Source organism: Megascapheus bottae, chromosome 24 (assembly GCF_031878675.1).
Source record: "Megascapheus bottae isolate mThoBot1 chromosome 24, mThoBot2.hap1, whole genome shotgun sequence".
Taxonomy (NCBI): Eukaryota; Metazoa; Chordata; class Mammalia; order Rodentia; family Geomyidae; genus Megascapheus; species Megascapheus bottae.
In genome coordinates, this window is record NC_143532.1 from 10,948,474 (window position 1) to 10,969,138 (window position 20,665).

At 38.2% G+C, this 20,665-nt stretch overlaps 1 protein-coding gene across 4 annotated transcripts in view; it reads right to left on the reverse strand.

Moving 5' to 3' along the window:
* Window positions 1–938: 938 nt before the first annotated feature.
* The window catches only part of Nfat5 (nuclear factor of activated T cells 5), an 84,909-nt gene continuing 65,182 nt past the window's right edge, over window positions 939–20,665 (reverse strand). For 3 of the 4 annotated variants that reach the window (XM_090357355.1, XM_090357357.1, XM_090357356.1), the window contains 6 exons: window positions 20,290–20,422; window positions 15,381–15,464; window positions 9,706–9,854; window positions 6,499–8,986; window positions 5,123–5,362; window positions 939–3,610 (listed from right to left, as the gene is read on the reverse strand). In XM_090357355.1, coding sequence (XP_090213481.1) covers window positions 5,127–5,362; window positions 6,499–8,986; window positions 9,706–9,854; window positions 15,381–15,464; window positions 20,290–20,422 — 3,090 coding nt within the window. In that variant the 3' untranslated portion in view covers window positions 939–3,610; window positions 5,123–5,126. The remainder of the gene's footprint in view (window positions 3,611–5,122; window positions 5,363–6,498; window positions 8,987–9,705; window positions 9,855–15,380; window positions 15,465–20,289; window positions 20,423–20,665) is intronic. The other variant, XM_090357358.1, reaches the window with a different exon arrangement.

Consider the following 20,665-nt stretch of genomic DNA (forward strand, 5'->3'; position numbering starts at 1 on the left):
TAACAACAAAAATAGGTTTGCACTGGTGAAATAACATGATACCTCACAAATGTGTAACATGAGAAAACTCAGAAACAAAGTATAACTTCTAATTGTCCCCTCCCTTGGTATGGATGTATAATGGAATGATAGTAATCATACACACATATACACATACACACACACACAAAGACACAGAAAGAGATAAGCTCCAAGTATTTATGTGAGTCACTGAAAGCAAAAAATTTGAATATTAATATAAAGAAAATGTGGTTCACAGTTTATTTAGGTCCTTCTGCCAAAAGCCAGAATTTTGGTTTTCAAGGCCTTTGCTGGGGCGCACTGAGTCTTTCCCTGTAGTTGTAACTTGTAACAGTAATTGGGAAACCACATTTTTAGCACAAGTATCAACCACTGAGCTAACTTTTCAATAAGACAAATACTCTTTGTAACCAAATTGTATGTTCAGAATGTTGTACTTAACATTGACCTTTAGGGGTTAGAAACATTTAACAAAGTAAAAAAAAGAAAAAAAAACAAAAAAACCCAAAACAACCCCCCCCAAAAACAACAAACAAGAAACCCCTATAATTATTGAATAAGAATATGGTAGCACAGCCCTTATATAAATAACCACAAAATTTATGAGAATAAAAATTGCGTTTTCTGTCTTCATCCCATGGAACCATTACAGTTCAGGTATATTTATGTCCTGTTCTAAACTTAAGGTATTATAAAACAGAAAATTGGTCCCGGTGACTTGGCACTGCCAGTCATCACTGTATAAGAAGATAAGCCTCTTGCTTAAACTACAGAACAGACAGAAATCACCACACAAGCCAGTTTTCTTGCCACAATTTCATCCCAAGTATAATCTCAACAAGCATTCTAATTAAATCTTGGCAAACAAATAGGCTTCTTGAGCCTTTTGTGTGATTTCAGGGAAAAAAATTCAGAAATACATGGTTTACATAATTTATTTCTTTTTAAAATATATTTTGGGATTATGTTCTCTGGCATTACAGACAATTCTCTAGGGTTAGAATTTTACATTTTAAACTTGAAGCACTGGATTGTGTGGCTGATCCATCTTGAAACCTGAACTATATTGGAGAATCTTTCCTAATCCCAGCGGAGAAGAGCTATATTGAGGAAAAAATACTTTTGGTTAAGAGAATTTATAAAGTAGCTTGCTTTGGGTATTACAAGATGGGAGAAATGTTATTAAAATTACAAATTTTTTAGTGTCTTTATAAATAAAAGGCATAGAATACAGAAAGCCAATTAATATTAACAATAACAATAATAAAATATTAAATATATAGTGAGCAAAGACTGAATGGCTCATTCTTATAAAACACCATTTGACACAAACTGCCTCAATGGGTTTCCTAACTCTTTCATGTTCTGCTGAGTGAAAGATCCAGCAAACACACTGTAAGCTGCCTTTAGCCCACTTAATAACATCAAGGAACTGCCTGATGGAATGGCTACAGATGAACAGGTCATTTGTTTCAAAAGGTACTTAAATACTCATAAAGACATAACAAACCCCCCCTTCCCCTGTCACTGTTATCAGACGCCACGTTGTGGTAGAACATCAGACAAACTCACAAATTTACCACAAAAATGTGTGGCAAAAAAAGAATAGTTTATATATATGTATATATATAAATTTCTATATTTATGCCAATGTACTCACTCAGTACAAATAGCAAAATAGTATACCATTTCCTAAATACAAAATATAGCTTTCCAAAAAAATGAAACACACATTAGATATAAACCATCCAAAACTTGAACGATTGAAAACTGTATTCAAAATTAAATGACCCAGAGTAGGTCTCTTTCTGAAAGTTCCCTTCATATCGGCCAGAAGCCTGTACTACTGAAAACATAATTATGCCTCTCAATCAGAGAGAGAAAGAAAGAAAAGGTTAGGAGTGAAGGGAAGGATATATGAGAATGAAGAGAAAATACAAATCAGAAGAATAACACATTCAAAAAAACAATGAAGACCATCACAAAGGGGGAAAATCTGGTTGAATAAAAAAACCCAATGCCACAACTATACAGAAGTCAACTAAATGTATACAATAGGAGAAGGGAAAAAGAAAGAAAATAAAGAACAGAAAAGTAGCCTTCAATAACCATTAATAGGCTATTTTTTGTACATTTAAAAATAAATGGACAGGATACCAAAATATTGTATTAACACATAGACTCCACACACGGTTGGCTTGACACTGCATGGACAGCTTTCCACATGCCAAAAGGAAAATGAGATAAGCACGTGTCCAGACACAGGTGATAGTTAGAAGCAGGCATCCCATGGGTGGCAAGAACCCCCAAAACTGTAAATGCTACAACTGTAAGTTCTGGAGTGTATTATTTTGCTCTTTATAGATGTAACACAAATCAATTCTTCATTTTAAGTCAATGATATAACCTTGTAAAGCCTAAGGCTGTGGGAACCATCAGGTTAGTGACCACTACAAACTGTAAAAGCACTGAGGTGACGAGTGAATTATATTCACTGCAGCCCAGGGAGAAGTGACATTTTCGAAATCTTTTAATTTTTTTTAATGGAAATTTATGCCTTGTTCTATTAGAGGGAGAATTTTGATAACTTCCAAACTTTTTCCCTCAAAAATCAACTCTCAGTATTTCCTAAAAGAATATTCCTTGCCCTGTGCTGCAGGATTTCTAGGTCACCTTGAAGTGGCCTTTTTCTTTAAACTGCTACAGAGTCACAAAGCCAGTAGTATATTAATAGTCATCTTTAAGTAGGTATAAGATAATACAGATGAATAGAAAACGGGCCAGCCTAAGACTGGGTGAAAAAGAAAATAAACTCAAAACTACTGTCCGTTTAAACTACTGTAGGAGGATATCAGAACATAATTTACCATATATTACCCCCTTCATTTTTCATAGAGCAAAATAATGATTTTTCTATACATTTATGGCTATACCCTTTAGTAGAAACACAGAGAATAATCCTCTGAAAAAATAAAAATCAGTAACATTCCAGCTGTCCCCAGTTTTGTATGTCATCTGCCTTTGTGTTCACTTGAGTCCTCTTAATATAGTTTATTTGTCAGATTGTTACTATTTCAGTTTCTCTATAAAAACTGAAAAAGAAAAAAAAAGATTCCTTCAGTTTGGCCAACAGCTGTGTTCTTTATATTGAGAGAAAAAAATCACAGCCTTAGTTATTATTGAGCCTTACTTTTTCACAAGACACTACTTAACATAAATAATGCAGGAGAGAAAAAATGAATAACAAAAGTAAACAATATTTTCTAATCACAATAATAACTGAGTGATCTAGCCTTTAATTTGACCTATACTTTTAAAGAATCTGTGCCTACGAAAATAGCAACAATTATTTCCACCAACTGGACACTCCATAGATTCTCAGTCATAACTGTTATTAGAAATATAAACTGTGAATATGTTAACATTGGTGGCTAGATTGCATTAGGTAGCACAGTGTGCTCTTTTGCAATCAGAGTAAAATCGATCCATTTATTCAAATACAGTTTTTAACATTTTGCTTTAGCAATCTTCATGGAATCATTAAGATCTTAGGACATATCTTGGAATCATGATTTTCTTCAGGAAAGATCTGAAAACAAAAAGAAAAAAAAGAAACCTTACTAAGAAAAGGAAGCATTTACAAAGGGTTTGTCATGAAGAAAATCCCAAAGTATAACTGTAGCTTTTTTTGTGGTGCTGGTCCTAATGCTTAAACTTGGGGCCTGGGCACTGTACCTGAGTTTTTGTCTCAAGTCTAGCATTCTACTACTAAACTCACAGCTCCACTTCTGAATTTTTCAGTGATTATTGGAGATAAAAGATTCTCACAGACTTTCCTGAAGAATCTCAGACTTTCCTGACTTGGCTAACTTCGAAGCACAATTCCTAGATCTCAATCTCCTGGGTAGCTTAGATTGCAAACGTGAGCCACCAGCACCCAGGTTAAATAGAGTTTTATCATATTTATTCTTTTTTTTATTGTAATTAGTAAAAGGGTTACATGATATTTGCCAGATAGAAGGTGCATTAATTCACATACATTGATACCCTTTCACATGTCTTGGTACCCATTTCCCTCCCCCCATACTTATTCTTTCATACTGTTATTAGTATTTTTTTGGAGAGAGGGTATTACCATATTCAATATATAGTATAAGGGAAATGCAATTTGCATCTATCTACTATCCTGACTTTCCAAAGCAAAGAAATACAGAGATCAAAAGAATGCTCAGTATTATCTATCTATCTAGTCCTGGGACTTGAACTCAGGGTCTGGTCACTATCTCAAAGCTTCTTTTACTAAAGGCTAGCTAGCACTCTACCACTTGAACTATAACGCCACTTCTGGCTTTTTCTGTTTATGTGGTACTGAGGAATTGAACCCAGAACCTCATGCATTCTAAGCAAGCACTCTACCACTGAGCCACATTCCCAGACCCCACAATTTTATTTATTTATTTACTTATTTATTTGAGGGTCATGGGGCTTGAACTTGGCCTGGGTGCTGTCCCTGAGCTCTTCAGCTCAAGGCTATCACCCTACCTCTGGGCCTGGGCATTGTGCCTGACCTCTTCAGCTCAAGGCTACCACCCTACTCCTGAGCCAAGCCTCACTTCCCTATTTTCTAGAGGTTGATTGGAGATAAGAGTCTGAGGTCCTTTTGTGCCTGGGCTGGCTCTGAACCTTGATCCTCAGATCTTAGCCTCCTGAGTAGCTAGGATTATAGGGGTCAGCCATTGCACCTGGCTTACCCCATAATTCATTAAAAGTAAAAAAAAGTACCATCTTGGGCTGGGAGTTTGGCCTAGTGGTAGAGTACTTGCCTCCCATGCACGAAGACCCAGATTCAATTCCTCGGCACCACATACATAGAAAAAGCCAAAAGTGGTTCTATGGGTCAAATGGTAGAGTTCTAGCCTTGATAAAACCCAAGGCCAGTGTTCAGGCCCTGAATTCAAGCCCTAGGACTGGTAAACAAAAAAAAACACCGTCTTCTGAGAAATCCAGATTTTAAGAATCTGTGTTACTTCTTAGCACAGATCTGTTAAGAAAAATTAAATTAGTGATGATTTTCGATAAGAAGCCAAAAAGTATTACTCACCCAGTTAAAAGGAACCAGTCAAGTTGTTTCCTTGGTTTTGCAATGAAACAAGCAAATCAATCTTTTCTATATTCTGGTTGGTGTTTATAGAGGATGACAGTGGAGAATTCTCTGGCATTGGCTGAGAAAGAAGTGATGTCACAGGTGACTGTCCCTCATTTTGTGGCTGGCCTGGCTGGCTTATGGCCATTAGCTGATCTGGTAATGTTGCTGGTCCAGAGGTTAAAAGCTGACTACAGTCTGTGGCACAAGGAAAACAGACATTCCTTGGTTAGTTAGGATTCACAAGAAAATATCTATTAGTTGCCAGGGAAACTCATTATTCTGTTCAAAACTGAAAGTGAGGCATTTGACAGTAAAAGAAAAAGGTTTCCGCTACTGATATAAAAATATCAGTTTCACTGGGACACCAGTGACTCACACTTGTAGTCCTACCTATTCAAGAGGCTGAAAGCTAAGTATTGAGGTTTGAAGCTGGCAATAGACAAATCCAAAAAACTCCAACTCACCAGGAAAAAAAAAGCCAGAAGTGGAGGCACAAGTGGTAAAATACTAGTGTGTGAAAAAGCTAAGAGAGAACACAAGGCAATGATACAAAAACAAACAAGAAAACAAACTAGAGGTATGACTCAAGTAGTAGAGTACCAATTTCGAAAGTTCAAGGCCCCAATACTAACAAAAAATGACTTATCAAGTCTTGTATAAATTCCTTGTTACATGAGACTTAAAGGTGGGTATCTATCTATTCAGAAAATACTTCCTTTGACTGGCTGGCATAAGACAGTCTTTTTTTCCTATACCTTTTCTTTTGATACTGGGGAATCAAATTCAGTGTGTTGCACTTGTGTGGCAAGTGCTTTGTCACTTATTTATATCCTAGACCTATTTGACTGTTTTAATTCATTTTCAAATTTACACCTTAAAAGAGCAAATGTAACATTTTTGTTCATTACCATTATGTTTCCAATATCCTTGTCAAGTACAGAAAATAATCACTATATTTTAAGTGTGGAAATTGGGCCCACACGGGACAAATAACTTGTGTCGTCTTTTTTTTTTTTTTGCCAGTCCTGGGGCTTGAGCTCAGAGTCTGAGCATTGTCTTGGGCTTTCTCAAGACTAGGGCTCTACCATTTGAGATACAGCACTACTTCTGACTTTTTCTGTGTATGTGGTCCTAAAGAATCAAACCCAGGTTTTCATGCATGCTAGGTGAGTACTCTACACTAGGCCAAACTCCTGGTCCCTTGTGTAGTCTTGGTAGAATCCTGGATGCAATCTGTATTCTTAAAACTGCTTTACTTTGCTTCCTTCTAATAACAGCAATGCTAACCGGACCATTTCAATGGAGTAATGAGAAATTAGAAAGTTTCTTACTATTCTGAATGCCAAATAAGAACATTCCTGAAGTCTGCTGAGATGAACCAGGAGAATTTTGTAGCTGGTTCATTGTGCCTCCTGCAGTGCTGTGAAATAAAGTAGCCTGGGACTGGGGCGAAGAGGTGGCTCCTTGGATCCCAGGCATGTTGTTCTGAGGAGAATAAAGAGGAGATTGTTGCATGTCCGGTTGGTTTATACTGGTCTGCAGTGCAGACATGGATGCTGGAGAGAGGAAGAGTGTTACTTGATCTTGAGAACTAGGTGAACTTTGAACCAACTGAATCTGAGGAGAGCTATGGAACAAGGAAGTCTGTGACGATTCAGACTGAGTAGGACCTGGGTTCTGAAGTGATGAAACCGTGGTCTGATTCTGAAACTGCATGGGTTGCTGATCTTGAGTCATTGGAGCCATATTACTTTGTTGATGATACATGGACTGGTTCTGCTGCTCCTGACTAGCCATTGGATTCTGGTTTGGGCTGAATATCATGTTTGGTGGTGGTTGCTTCTGAGATGTCATTGAGGCCATCGTATTCTGATTACTGAATAAAATGTTCTGCTGCTGCTGCTGCTGTTGCTGCTGCTGCTGCTGCTGTTGCTGCTGCTGCTCCTGGGATGGAGAGTTACTCTGCATAGCAACTATCGAGTGCTGTGACTGGAAAATTGTTCCTTGTTGATTTTGAGGCATTGGATTAGGTGGAAGGGAGCCCAGGGACACCTGGGGCTGAAATAAACTTTGCTGAGAGGGTTGTGCCTGTTCTTGGGAAAGCATAGGGGTTTGGATGTGTGAGATTGGGGCCTGCTGTTGGAAAGCAGCTTGCTGTTCAGAACTTGATGTTGACTGAAGTGGGGAAATTGAGTTCTGTGCTGCAAAAAATGAAATCTGTTCTTCTTGGGCTACTGTGTTAGTCTGAAGATTATTCATAGGACTCTGGGAAAGAAATATGTTGGGTGACTGCTGGTCCTGTGGAACTGAAGAGCCCTGTAACACAGTGATGGTATTCTGAGAGTGAAACATCGGAGGCTGCATTTGTTCAGAAGATGCTGTAGAAGTCTGACCATGGACAATAGGATTTGGACTATGAAAAATAGAGCCTTGAGTTTCCTGGGAAAGGTTCTGGGCATCAGCAATAGGATTTTGAGGGTGGAAAAGCTGAGCTTGTGAATGAGAAGACTGCTGCAAAAAATTCCCAGACTGAAGTGACATCATCTCACTCCCTTGCTGGAATAAGCCATTACCTTGCTGCTGTGTACCACTAGCTTGTACGCTCATCATGCTTTTTGTGGATGGAAAAAGGTTAACTTGAGGTTGACTGTCGCCAGTGTGTTGCATTTGGACCATTGTCTGAAAGACACTATTTTGAATCTGTTTTGCTTGTGATCCAGTTTCTTCTCCATCTCCTGAACTTGATGTCTGAAATATGGTAGTGCCAGGGGTAGCAACCTGCTGTGTGGTGGTTGTAGAAGTTTCATTTCCAGAAACTGCAGGAGGAGAAGAGAATAATTCACACTGCATTTGCATGTCCTCACTGGTAGATAGTGCACTCATCATGTGAGAAGGCTGCTGGTAAACTGGAGATTGTTGAAGGTTTCCATTTGCTGAAGCAGTTGAAGGAAATAACTCTGATTGAATTTGGGCAGCAGCCTGGCAAATACTCTGCTGCATCTCCATCACCATCGCGGCTGATGATTCCATCACTTGTTGCTGCTGCTGCTGCTGCTGTGAATTAGACAATGCATTTTCAGCCTGGGGATGAACACTTTCAGCTCTTCCAGGCATTAAATTATCTGGTCTGGTGTGAACTGTTGGCTCTGTTGAAGAAAACATTCCTGGGCTTACACTACTTTGAATTTGACTGACTTGTTGAAAAATGTCTGCACTAAGTTGTTCTTGAACATTTTCATTGCCATCTGGAGCAGAAAATAAAACTGAAGATAACTGTTGTTGGGCTTCTAAAACTTGCTGGACCAAATCAACACTTCCACTGCTGCCACCAGCAGTACTGCCTGTAAAACTTCCTGCTTGCAATTGCTGAATAGTATTCTGGAGCTGACTCACACTATTGGGTGATGGGAAAATATTTGATGATATCTGCTGCTGTAAAGTCTGCGCTTGGTCTTGCAGTGGGGACTGCTGTTGTTGTGATGCTTCAGTCAGCTGTGACAAGTTAACTACTGTGCCATCTGACTGTAATACTTCTCTAGGCTGAGATTCTCTTGTCTGAAACTGTGTAGCTTGCTGCAGTAGGGTATCACTGCTGGGTAGCTGATTAGAGGCAGAAGCTGGAAAGGTTCCAGGCTGTGAGATGTCCTGTGTTTGGATAGTTGTCAGGGTCTCTGGGTTGTATGCCTTGGGCTGAAGCTGCTGTTGCTTTTCATTCTCTGAAGGTAAGTGGGAAGACGATGGTGATGGAAAGGATCCACTTCCTGCTATGTTAGAAATATTTTCTAAATTTTGCTGAGTTGATCCAACTGTCTTCGTAGTCTAAAAAATAAAAATCCCCAAACAATATAAACATATAAATTTTGAATTAAAATGTATGCTACTTAAAAATTATTACTGCTATAAAAATATATGTAGAACCAATTTATTTTATTATTTATTTATTATTGAAAACAGGCTCAAGACTGATTCACTATGGTATCATATTGTCTGATTTTCAGTATAATAGGAAAGTAGAATAAACAGCTACTGAAATACTTAGGCAAAATACAGGTAATTAAGAGAACATTAATTCATAAATACTAAACTGAAAAATTATTTTATGGATTATCAGTAACACTACAGTGGAAACAACAACTGAAATAGGAGTCACAGAAAAGCACTGGTGGAAAATTTAAAACTGTTTCTACTTCACAAAACGCAATTCAATTAGTACTTTTCTATTGTATACTAGTTTGGACTCAAAATCTGCCTGCCGCAGCCTCTCAATTGCTGGGATTACACATGTGCTACCATGCCCAGCCATTAGTACTTCTTATCAATATTCCTTTATCCCACAGGTATGAAGTCCTCCACTTTTCAAATGGATACTGACAGTTGCTTTGCAAGCAATCTTGCTAAAGTTCAAAGCATTTGCTCTGAAAGCAAAATTCATTGAAGTATTTGTAATGCATGATAAACATGAAAGAAACAGGAAAAGTAAATGTAACACAATATTGTCTCTGAAGTGAAAATCTGGGCATTGAGTCAACATAACTTACCTTAAAAATAGGGGAAGATCTTTTTTCTGCTGTTACTTCCATTGGAGTAACATCTTCAGTCTTAATCATACTGCTTGATATGAGTGGAGTGATCAGAGCATTAGGAAGAATATTTACTTTGTCTAAATTACATCCAGTAGTTTTCATTGCTGCATCAAAATAGATAACCACATAAAAGAAGAAAAGGACATTAAAGTTTAAAATCACTAAAATAAGAATTTAACTATTTGTTGACAAGTCATTATATATATGTATATATAATGTATATGTACATATATAAGGTATATGTACACACTGTAGTATACATATTTGTGCTACACTGTCCTTGGGCTTTGTCAAGGTTAGAGCTCTGCCGCTTGAGCCACAGCACCATTCCAGCTTTTTCTGTGTATGTGGTACTCAGGAATGGAATGCAGAGCTTTTTGCATACTAGGAAAGCCATACTACCACCAGGCCACTCTCCTGGCCCCCTACCCTCTTTTTCTTCTTTCTGTATTTCAAAGCGCTTTTTATGATTGTTGAAGTATTTCCAAGTGATTTAATAGTTATTTTTCAGAATAAGTGCAGGGACAAGTTTGCTTATATTTATTTGTCTCAGAACTAATGATTGTACTCTAATGAGTCTTTAAACAATATCAAATGGCATAAGAGATGCTACCATCTTTTCCTTTCTGCATTACATGTATTTACTGAGCGTTACAATATGCTGAACACTGCTCTAGGTTCTGAGGTCCCTGTGAAGATTAAACTGGGTACAGTTCATACTACCTGGTAATTATAGCCTAGTAAGGGAAGGAAAAAATAGAGTAGATATACTACCTAAGGAGAGAGGTCCTTTTAAACAAATTCTGAAAATCCAGATGGTAGATAAGAAATGTTGTGTGTGCATATACACACACACACACACACACACGCATGTATGTATGTATATATGTATACATATATATAATCTTTTTTTTTTTTTTTTAATAGCACTGGGTAAACTCAGGGCTTTGTGCTCATTGGCGTGCTTGCTTGGCTGACACTCTTTAACTACTTGAACCAGGCTTTTTAGCCCTGTCTTTTGCTGGTTGTTTTTGGGATGGAAGCTCACAGATTTTTTTTTTTCTGGCTTTGAACCTCAACATCCAGATCTGATTAGTGAGGATTATAAGTATGGGCCACCAGCACCCAGCTAAGAAAGATACAATACAATGTTGATTTGAACTGTGGAGAACATTACTATTTATAATTTACTCCAGACAAATTTAAAAGTTTTCTTTTAAAATTAGACATTTGAGATAGCAATGTTCTTTGGTTTAACTAAAAACATATTGCAAACAGGCAGCATTTACCTCAATTATAAATGTTTGATTAAAATATGAATGTAAAACCTTCAACAGGACAGGTATGGGGGCTTATATCTGTAATCTTAGCACTTGGGCAAAAAGGGGCTAAAGCAGAAGAATTCTGAGTTCAAGGCCTGCTTGGGTTACACATACAAAGTCTCACTATGTATGTGTACAAAAAGACCTAAGAAAGCTCAACAGAGTGGATAGTGGCATATGCCTGTAATTCCAACTCTTGGGAGGCAGGCTGAGGTAGGAGAACAAAGAGTTTACAGTAAGTCTGAGCTACATACAGCAAGACCCTGTCTCCACAAGGAACAAAAAAATTAAGAGAGTAAAAAGATTTTTGTGGAGAAACCTAAATTGAAATCACTAATGTTTTCTTTAGCTCTAACCTTGAAGAAATCAATGTCTCTAAGTCTTGGCTTATTCACCTGTAAAGAACTGGGCTGAATAACCTTTATAGTTCTCTAAGCTCCTAAATCTTACCATTTAGTTGTAACTAGAGAGAAGGTTATACTCTCAACTATTCTTTATGCTCACTCAATTAACAACTATTTACAGAGCCAAAATACAATCACCATTATTTTATTCCTAGATCCTAATCATGAGAAATTTGAACAATTTATTGGTTTATTCTCAATCTACTTATCTATTACCTAGAAAATTTTCTAGAAAGTCCCAAGAAACCACCAACAACAGTATATACATACATATATCATACTATACACTTAATTTTGATTGAGTTATTTGCTGTTATGGATATATATATATATATATATACCATTGATTAAAGCTTTCTTTATAGAGAAATCATTAAATATCTAGCTGTACTATCATTTTGGGGTATCAAGTTCTAAATCTCATTGCAACAACTCCTATTATAAGAGCCATCCTTTCCAGATATATTGTGCTAATAAACTGCGGAACTGAATTGAACCCCCCCATCTCCCACCCCCACCCCTGCTCTTGGTTCAGTGACTTAAAGGTATTAAAAAAAAATTATCCTTCAAGGATTACTGCCATTACACAAATTTAAAACTTATTGTTGTTTCTTAGTCTTCATCATTAAATCTCCACACAGCACTCTAACACAAGAACTAAAGCTCTGATTTCAAGGAATCATAAACTAAGCAATAAATCCCTAGTTCTGAAGGCTGTTTTAAAACTGGTCAGGGATTTTCTCTTTTTTAAAATTTCTTTGCCAGTCTAGGGCTTGAACTCAGGCCTGGGCACTATCCGTGAGCTCCGCCCCCTTCAAGGATAACACTATCCACTTGAACCATAGCACCACTTCTGGCTTTTTCTATGTATGTGGTACTGAGGAATCGAACCAGGGCTTTGTGCATGCTAAGGCAAGCACTCTACCATTAGACCAAATTCCTGGCCCAAAGATTTCTAATTATTGTATTTGCTTATATTTATTTGTTTAAGTATGCAGTCCAGCTGGGCTCACACCACTAATGTACTCCAGATGGGCCTTGAACTCATGATCCTCTGGTACAGCTTCCCAAGAATTGGAATATAGGCATATGCCCCCTTGCCCAGTTTTAATTGTTTAACTAAAACAACAAATACAAAGTTTAAACTGACAAAACTTAGTATCCAATTTAATTTTACTTCATGAAATTATATTTTATCAACTTCAATTAACAAGGCAATTATCAAAGTAAGAGAGAGTCTGAGGGGCCTAGTGGTAGAGTGCTTGCCTAGCATGACCCGGGTTTGATTCCTTGGTACCACATACGTAGAAAAACCAGAAGTGGTGCTGTGGCTCAAGTGGTAGCAGAGCTCTAGCCTTGAGAAAGCCCAAAGACAGTTCCAGGCCCTGAGTTCAAGACCCAGGACTGGAAGAGAGAGAGAGAGAGAGAGAGAGAGAGGAGAGAGAGAGAGATGAGAGAGAGAGAGAGAGAGAGAGAGAGAGAGAGAGAGAGAGAGAGAGAGGGAGAGAGAGAGGGAGAGAGAGAGAGAGAGGGAGAGGGAGAGGGAGAGAGAGAGAGGAGAGAGAGAGGAGAGAGAGAGAGAGAGAGAGAGAGAGAGAGAGAGAGAGAGAGAGAGAGAGGAGAGAGAGGAGAGAGAGGAGAGAGAGGAGAGAGAGAGATGAGAGAGAGAGAGAGAGAGAGAGAGAGAGGAGAGAGAGGAGAGAGAGGAGAGAGAGGAGAGAGAGGAGAGAGAGGAGAGAGAGGAGAGAGAGGAGAGAGAGGAGAGAGAGGGAGAGAGAGGGAGAGAGAGGGAGAGAGAGGGAGAGAGAGGAGAGAGAGGAGAGAGAGGAGAGAGAGGAGAGAGAGAACGAACCTGAGTTAGATTCTGGTGGCTCAGGCCTATAATCCTAGCTACTCAGGAGGGTAAAATCTAAGGAGTATAGTTTTGAAATCAGCTTGAGCAAAAAACTGTGAGGCTCTTATCTCCAATTAATTACCAAAAAGCTGCAAATGGAGCTGTGGTTCAAATGAGAGAGCACTAGCCTTGATTTAAAAAAAAAAAAAAAAAAAGGATGGGGTTGGGTGGGAGTTTAGTGGTAGAATGCTTGCCTAGCATGCACAAAGACTTGGGTTCGATTCCTCTGTACCACATACATAGAATAAAAGCCCAGAAATGGTGCTGTGGCTCAAGTGGTAGAGAGATAGCCTTGAGAAAGCCCAAGGACAGTGCCCAGAACCTGAGTTCAAGACCCAGGACTAACCAAAAAAAAAAAAAAAAAAAAAAGCTTAGGGACAAGTGCCTAGACTCCTAAGTTCAAGTCCCAGAATCAGAACATGTAAAAACGAATATCCATGTCTTTTTCTTTTCTTTTTTTTTTTTTTTTGGTTAGTAAGATTTTGGTTAAAGTACTAAACTTTTTTATAAAGTCTAAAATGCTACGAAAGCAATATTCTGTTCTGGAGAATTAAAAGTTAGGACATTATGGACTATTATTAGTACCAAGATATTACTAGTTTTATAAACATGATCTGAATGACTTTTTTCTCATGCATTTGTACACTGAAGCTCAACTAGTTTGTTTCTTTTTGTTTTTTTTCTTCAATACTGGGGTTTAAACACAGGACCATGTATGTACTTGTTTGTCTGATACTTTTACTGTTGGAGCCATGATTTCTACTTTTTGCTGGCTATTTTGAAGATAGACATCTAATGGACTTTTCTACCCAGACTAGCCTCAAACTTTGATTCTCTGGATCTCAGCATATAGCATCCAAGAAGTTACAAGCAAGAGTCACCAGTACATACTTAACCAACAGTATTTTAAGATCCAATATGTGAACTTGAGCAAAGTATCTAACCACTCTGAATGGTTGGGTTTTTTTTTAGTTTTTTGTTTTTGTGGGTCTTGGAGCTTGAACTTGGACTGGACACTGTCCATGAGCTCTTCAGCTCAAGGCTACCACCCTACCCTTGAGCCAAGCCCCATATGCTAGGCAAGCACTCTACCACTAGGCCAAACTCCAGGCCCAAGGATTTGAGACTCTTATTTCCAATTAATCACTAGAAAATGGGAAGTGGGGCTTCTCAATATGTAGTCTGGCCTGTCCCCAAACTCACAAAGCTACTGTTCTTAACATCCTGACTACAGAGATTAAAAGAATGTACTACGTCTAGCTTTTTACTTTTTTTTTGGCCAGTCCTGGAGCCTGAACACTGTCCTTGGGCTTTTTCCTCAAGGGTAGTGTTCTGCCACTTGAGCCACAGCACCACTTCTGGATTTTCTATGTATGTGGTACTAAGGAATTGAACCCTGGTCTTTGTGTATTCTAAGCAAGCACTCTATTACTAGGCAAAACTCCTTGCTGAGTTTTTACTTTTAAGATTTTAAATACTGGGGAATTAAAAACTCAAAACTCCTGTATGCCAATGCATGTTTTGTTTTGATGTTTTGGTGCAACCCACACTGTCCTTGAACTTGCGATCATCCTGCCTCAGCCCATCAAGTACTGTACAGAATGAGGGACCATCTCAAGGCAAAAACAAGCATAAGCATTTAGTAAAAAATAAGCTGATTCCAATATTAGAGGTTGAACTCAAGGCCTCACAGCTGGTACTCTACCACTTGAGCCACACTTAAAGTCCGCCTTTTTTTGGTTAAGTAGCAATAAGAATCTCTTGGACTTTTCAGCCTAGGCTGAATTTAAACTGCAGTCCTCAAGTCATAGTATCCTGAGTAGCTAGGATTACAAATATGATAAGCCACTGGTACCTGGCAGCATTCACTAAATTTAAACAAGTATTTATTCTGTAATATGAAAGACACCCTATGAGTTGCAAACATAAATTAACAAAACACTAAAGGTTTCATAGAGAAAACAGATGGGATCACCTAATTGCAATTTTTGAGAAAAATCAAATTGGTACCTTTCATGGCCTCTTCAAAAGAGCAAGGTCTTGCTGGACTAGATATTTCCTTCTTCACTTTTATATTCAAAGCACCAGCTGCTGCTATTTAAAAAAATAAAGTTCATGTATTTATTTTAAATTTATTCATCCTAAGAATCTTAAAATTCTATAATTGGAGTATTTTCTCATTAAGCATCATTTACTTGTTTGGCAGAAATTCTACGCTGAGGTTATTTTATTTTATTTTTTGTAACAAGTAGTTACAAAACTCATTCATCTCCAAGAGGACAAAGAACATGATCACTTACCAAAACAAAAGCAAAACAGAATCCTCTTTGTGACCTATCCATGTTGATAGTATCAGCTCAGTAGAAGACTGATATAAAATATCAGTAAATATTAGAATACTAGCAAGAAAAACTTTAATTAGATATGATATACTAAAATGTTAACTAGAAAATATTAGTATTTAAGTTAAATCAAAACTGGGGTGAACATACTAAATGTATAATGGTATGAATATTCGGTAATATTTAGAAAATAATTTTTAAAAAACCTTTGCTAGCCGGGCACCAATGGCTCATGCCTGTAATCCTAGCTACTCAGGAGGCTGAGATCTGAGGATCATGGTTCAAAAGGTACCCTTGGCACGATTATGTGTGAGAGACTCATCTCCAATTACTACCTGAAAACCTAAAGTAGCACAGTGTCTCAAGTGGTAGAGTGCTAGACTAGCCTTAAGCTGAAGAGGTCAGAGACAGAGCCCAGGCTCAGAGGTCAAGCCCCATGACTGACAAAAAACCAAAAAGCAACAAAAAAACAACTTTATTAGTATTCATGGACAGTCAATTGAATCTTTTATGACAACACTAAATTTAGTAAGCCCAGGAAGAGAGATCATTTCTAAGCCAGCTGCAGGTGGTTCACACCTATAATCCTCACTACCCAGGAGGCTATGTCCTGGTTTGAAGCCAGCCCAAGCTGGAAAGTGCGAGGGAGTCTTATTTCCAATTAACTGTGAGAAAACCAGAAGTAGTCTTGTGGTTCAGAGTGGTAGAGCATTAGCCTCAAGCAGAAGAGCTCAGGGACAATACTGGGTCTGCAGTTTTTTTGTTTTGGGGTTTTTTTTTTTTTGCCAGTCCTGGGCTTGGTCTCAAGGCTTGGGCACTGTTCTTGGACATTCTCAAGGCTAGCACTCTACCACTTGAGCCTCAGCACCACTTCCGGCTTTTTGCTATGTATGTGGTACCGAGGAATCGAACCCGGGTCTTCATGCATGCTACACAAGCACTCTACCACTAGGCCAGACTCCTGGCCTGGGTCTGCAGTTTGAGCCCACAAATAGACACCTCCCCTCTCCACCCACGACAAAAAGAAAGATCATTTCTAAATGATGGAGTTAAATACCCTACAAATAATTAAATCTGGTCCAAATAAACATATCATTTTACTTAAAACATTTAAACTGTGATTTTCCAATGTATTTTAATTAATTAATCAATTAACTTATTAAAGCATTTTTGAGACAAGGGCTTGCTATGTAGACCAGGCTAGCCTCAAACTCTCTACTCTCCAGTGTCATATTTCTGAGTGCTGGGAATAATTGCAAGAATCAAAGATTTAACAACAGAAACTAATACTTGGCAAAAAAGCTGATTTCTACTTTTTAATTATTAGTAATCTGTATATATAGCAGCAAAAATTGGTATGAAACAAGTTTCCTATAAGAATCACCAATGCAGCACCAAAATAATGTCTAATGTGCTTTCTATGTCTCAGATTCAAGTACAAAATTAAAGATACTTTAACATTTAAGCAATGACCTAAGTACACAAACACACACATAAGGTGCAGAATCTAGTGTTGTATAGCCCCAGAAGGTATATTATATCTGGCACTATGTGAAACCAGGATATTCTCATTTGAATTCTTTCCCTAATCCAACTTTGGACCATGTATCAAGTACACAGGAACCCTAAGTTTGAGTATTATTTTTTGGTGGACTTAACATGTTGAAATATTATATTGAAATCTACCCTCTCTTCCTTTTTTGATGCCAGTACTGGGTCTTGAAGTCAGGGCCTTGTGTTTTTTCACTTGAGCTACATCTCCAGTCTGCATTTTTGTCTGAAGATGGAATCTCAAGGACTTGTGGACTTTTCTGTCCAGGCTGGCTTTAAACTGATCCTTTAGGTCTTAAGTCTTCTGAGTAGCTATGATTACAACTAACTAGTGCTTTGAACAATGAAACAATTTCAGTTCTTTCTTTTTTTTTGGTCAGTTGTGGGGCTTGAACTCAGGGCTTGCGCACTATCTTTAAGCTCTTTTGCTCAAGGCTATTGCACTACTCACAACTCCACTTCTGATGAGGCCATTTTATATTACATATGCACATTAACTCAAAAATTTTAAAAGTAGAAACAAATAATGTTTGGTCAAAAGAGTATAAACTGATGTTCTTTCTCCTATGTTTTTTGAAACTAGAATATTTCTAAGTTTTGAACTTTGCCTTTTTGTTTTTATTTTATTTTTGCCAGTTGTGGGGCTTGAACTCAGGGCCTGAGCACTGTCCTTGGACTTTTCTCAAGGGCTAGAGGTATACCACTTGAGCCCCAACACCACTTCCAGTTTTTTTCTATGTATGTGGTACTGTGGAATCAAACCCGGGTCTTCGTGCATGCTAGGCAAGCACTCTACCACTATGCCAAACTCATGGCTCCTGAACTTTGCCTTTTTGGTCTAAAAATTTTTACTTGTGACCTTTTATTCTTAGACAAATAACAAAGGAATTTCACTCATGTTATAAACAGGGATGCATCTTTTGTAGCACAAAGTGAAAAATAACCAGTGTTGCAAATTTCAATTTTAACTAATTTTTTCCTTGGGCCTTGCACTAGGTTGGCTTCCTTAAGATATACCCCCGGCATAGCTTTTGCTGATTAATTAGTTTTGTGTTCTTTTCTCCCTGGGATGGCTTCAATTCCTCAAGGATACAGCCTCTTAAATAGCGAGGATTACATGCATGAGCAATTGGTGCCTGATCCGTTTCCCTTTTGTGAGACAGAATCTTACTGTTTAGCCCAGGTTCGCCCTGAAATTACAATCCTCCCGCTTTTACCCATTAACTGTTAGGATTACAGAGATGTGCTACCACGCTGCTTTTCTCTTTTATTTAACTTTCTTGAGGCAGGGTCCAAGTTTGCCTGTAATTCTCGGGCTTAAGTGACCTTCCTACCTTAACCTCCTGAGTAAACAGCACAAACCAAGCCTAGACCAATGGGATACGCAAAGAGTTCCTATTTCTAAAACACTCTCCTACCTTTTGTCATCACCAGGCAACTAAATGAAGGCAGGTAATAATTTGTAAGTCACTCTTCAGGTATCATCTAAACTTTTAACATCAATTATTCCTGATGTTTTGATTTCTAAAGCATTTTATTTTACCTAAATGTTAAAATTTCATTTAAAATATTATCAGTCTTTAATACTTTTCATGTTATTACCAAACATATCTCCTGTCCCTCTCAAAATGCACCCCAAAGCCAGGGCTACAGTTCCATGGTAAAGTATCTGCTTGCATTCATGAGTCCCTGGGTCACCCCTACACAAAGCAAGCTAAAGCAGGTGCTGGTGGCTCACACCTATAATCCTGCTTGCTCAAGAGGCTGAACTCTAAGGATCATAGTTCAAAGTCAGCCTGAGCAGGAAAGTCAGTGAGACTCATCTCCAAGTAATCACTGGATAACCAGAAGTGGCACTGTGACTCAAAGTGGTAGGGTGCTAGCCCTGAAAGAAAACTGGAGACAGTGCTCAGATCCCAAGTTCAAGCTCCATAACTGACAAAAAAACCAAACCAAAACAAAAAACCCCCAACCAACCAACCAAATAAAAAACAAACAAACAAAAAAACAAGCTAAATCTAACAATTCTGCAATTGCCATTTTCAAATTTTAGCACATAAAAGGAACTCACGAATAATCTTTTTTTCCCCTGTGGAGCTTTAACTCAAGGTCTATTTACCACTTGAGCAACTTTGCCAGTACCTGTTTGCATTGGTAAATTTTACAATAGGGTCTCAAGTTATGCTAGCCTAAAATGAGATTTCTTGTGTTTTCTTTAAGGCATGTGCCACTATGCCCAGCCATTGTGGTTCCCTTCTATTTGGGGTGATGAGCCCTTGCCACTGCACTCTGCCATTGGTTTAATGGAGTCTTGAATTTTTTTTTTGGGGGGGGGTCATGGTGGTTGAACTCTGGGTGTGGGCACTGGCCCTGAGCTCTTCAGCTCAAGGCTACCACCCTACCCCTGAAGCCACAGCCCTAATTCCTTTTTCTAGAGATTAATTGGAGATAAGAGTCTCACTTTCTTTAGTGCCTGCCTGGCTTTGAACCATGATCCTCAGATTTTAGCCTCCTGAGTAGCTAGGATTACAGGCATGAGCCATAGTACCTGGCTTGGAGTCATAAAATTTTTTTGCCAGGCTGGTCTTGAGCTTCCATTTCCTGATCTTTGCCTCCCAAGTAGCTAAAATTATAGGCTTGAGCCATCGGGCCCAGGTAAATGATAATTTTTACAGAGAAGTAATCTGTAAGATAGCTCTGGAGAGTTTTATCTTAGAGCTCTCCTTTTCTTTCCCTTTCCCTCTCTCCATGTCTCTCTTCCGTAAATAAAACTACACCTCAAGGGGTGTGGCCAGCAGTACAGATAAAATTGTGCCCTATCCTTCTTATACAGAGTATGAGATAAAAAGGTTCCATTAAAGAACAAGCAAATATGAAGTATCCCTACAAAAAAGAAGAATCCCCACAAAACAAATTAATAACAACTTATCTTAGTGAGCAACTTTTTGGTTTAGACTGGCTGATCTTCACATTGAAGAAAATCTAGAAATTAATTATTGACTTGAGAATTTCTCATTTTGACATACCTGGGTCTGGAGTGTACGTGAATGGCTGGACATCATGAGATCTTCCAGCATTGGTCACCACATATATTCCCACAGATACAGGTAAAGTTATATGTTGGTCATGATATGGGGGAACTTTCACAATAAGATGATTCTAAGAAAAACAAAGGACTAGAGTCATAAAAGAAGTGATATTTCAATTTAAATAATAAAATGTAGTTCCTATTGGCTGTAAATATTTTAAGTCTGATTAGAAAAAAAGAACGTATTTTTATTTTTTGTGATGTGTGTGTGTGTGTGTTTAAGACCAGAAGTCAAACTCTGTGTCTCATGCTTTAACTCATTAATTAGTACTCTACCAATTGAGCCACACCTCCAACACCTTTTGATTCTTTTG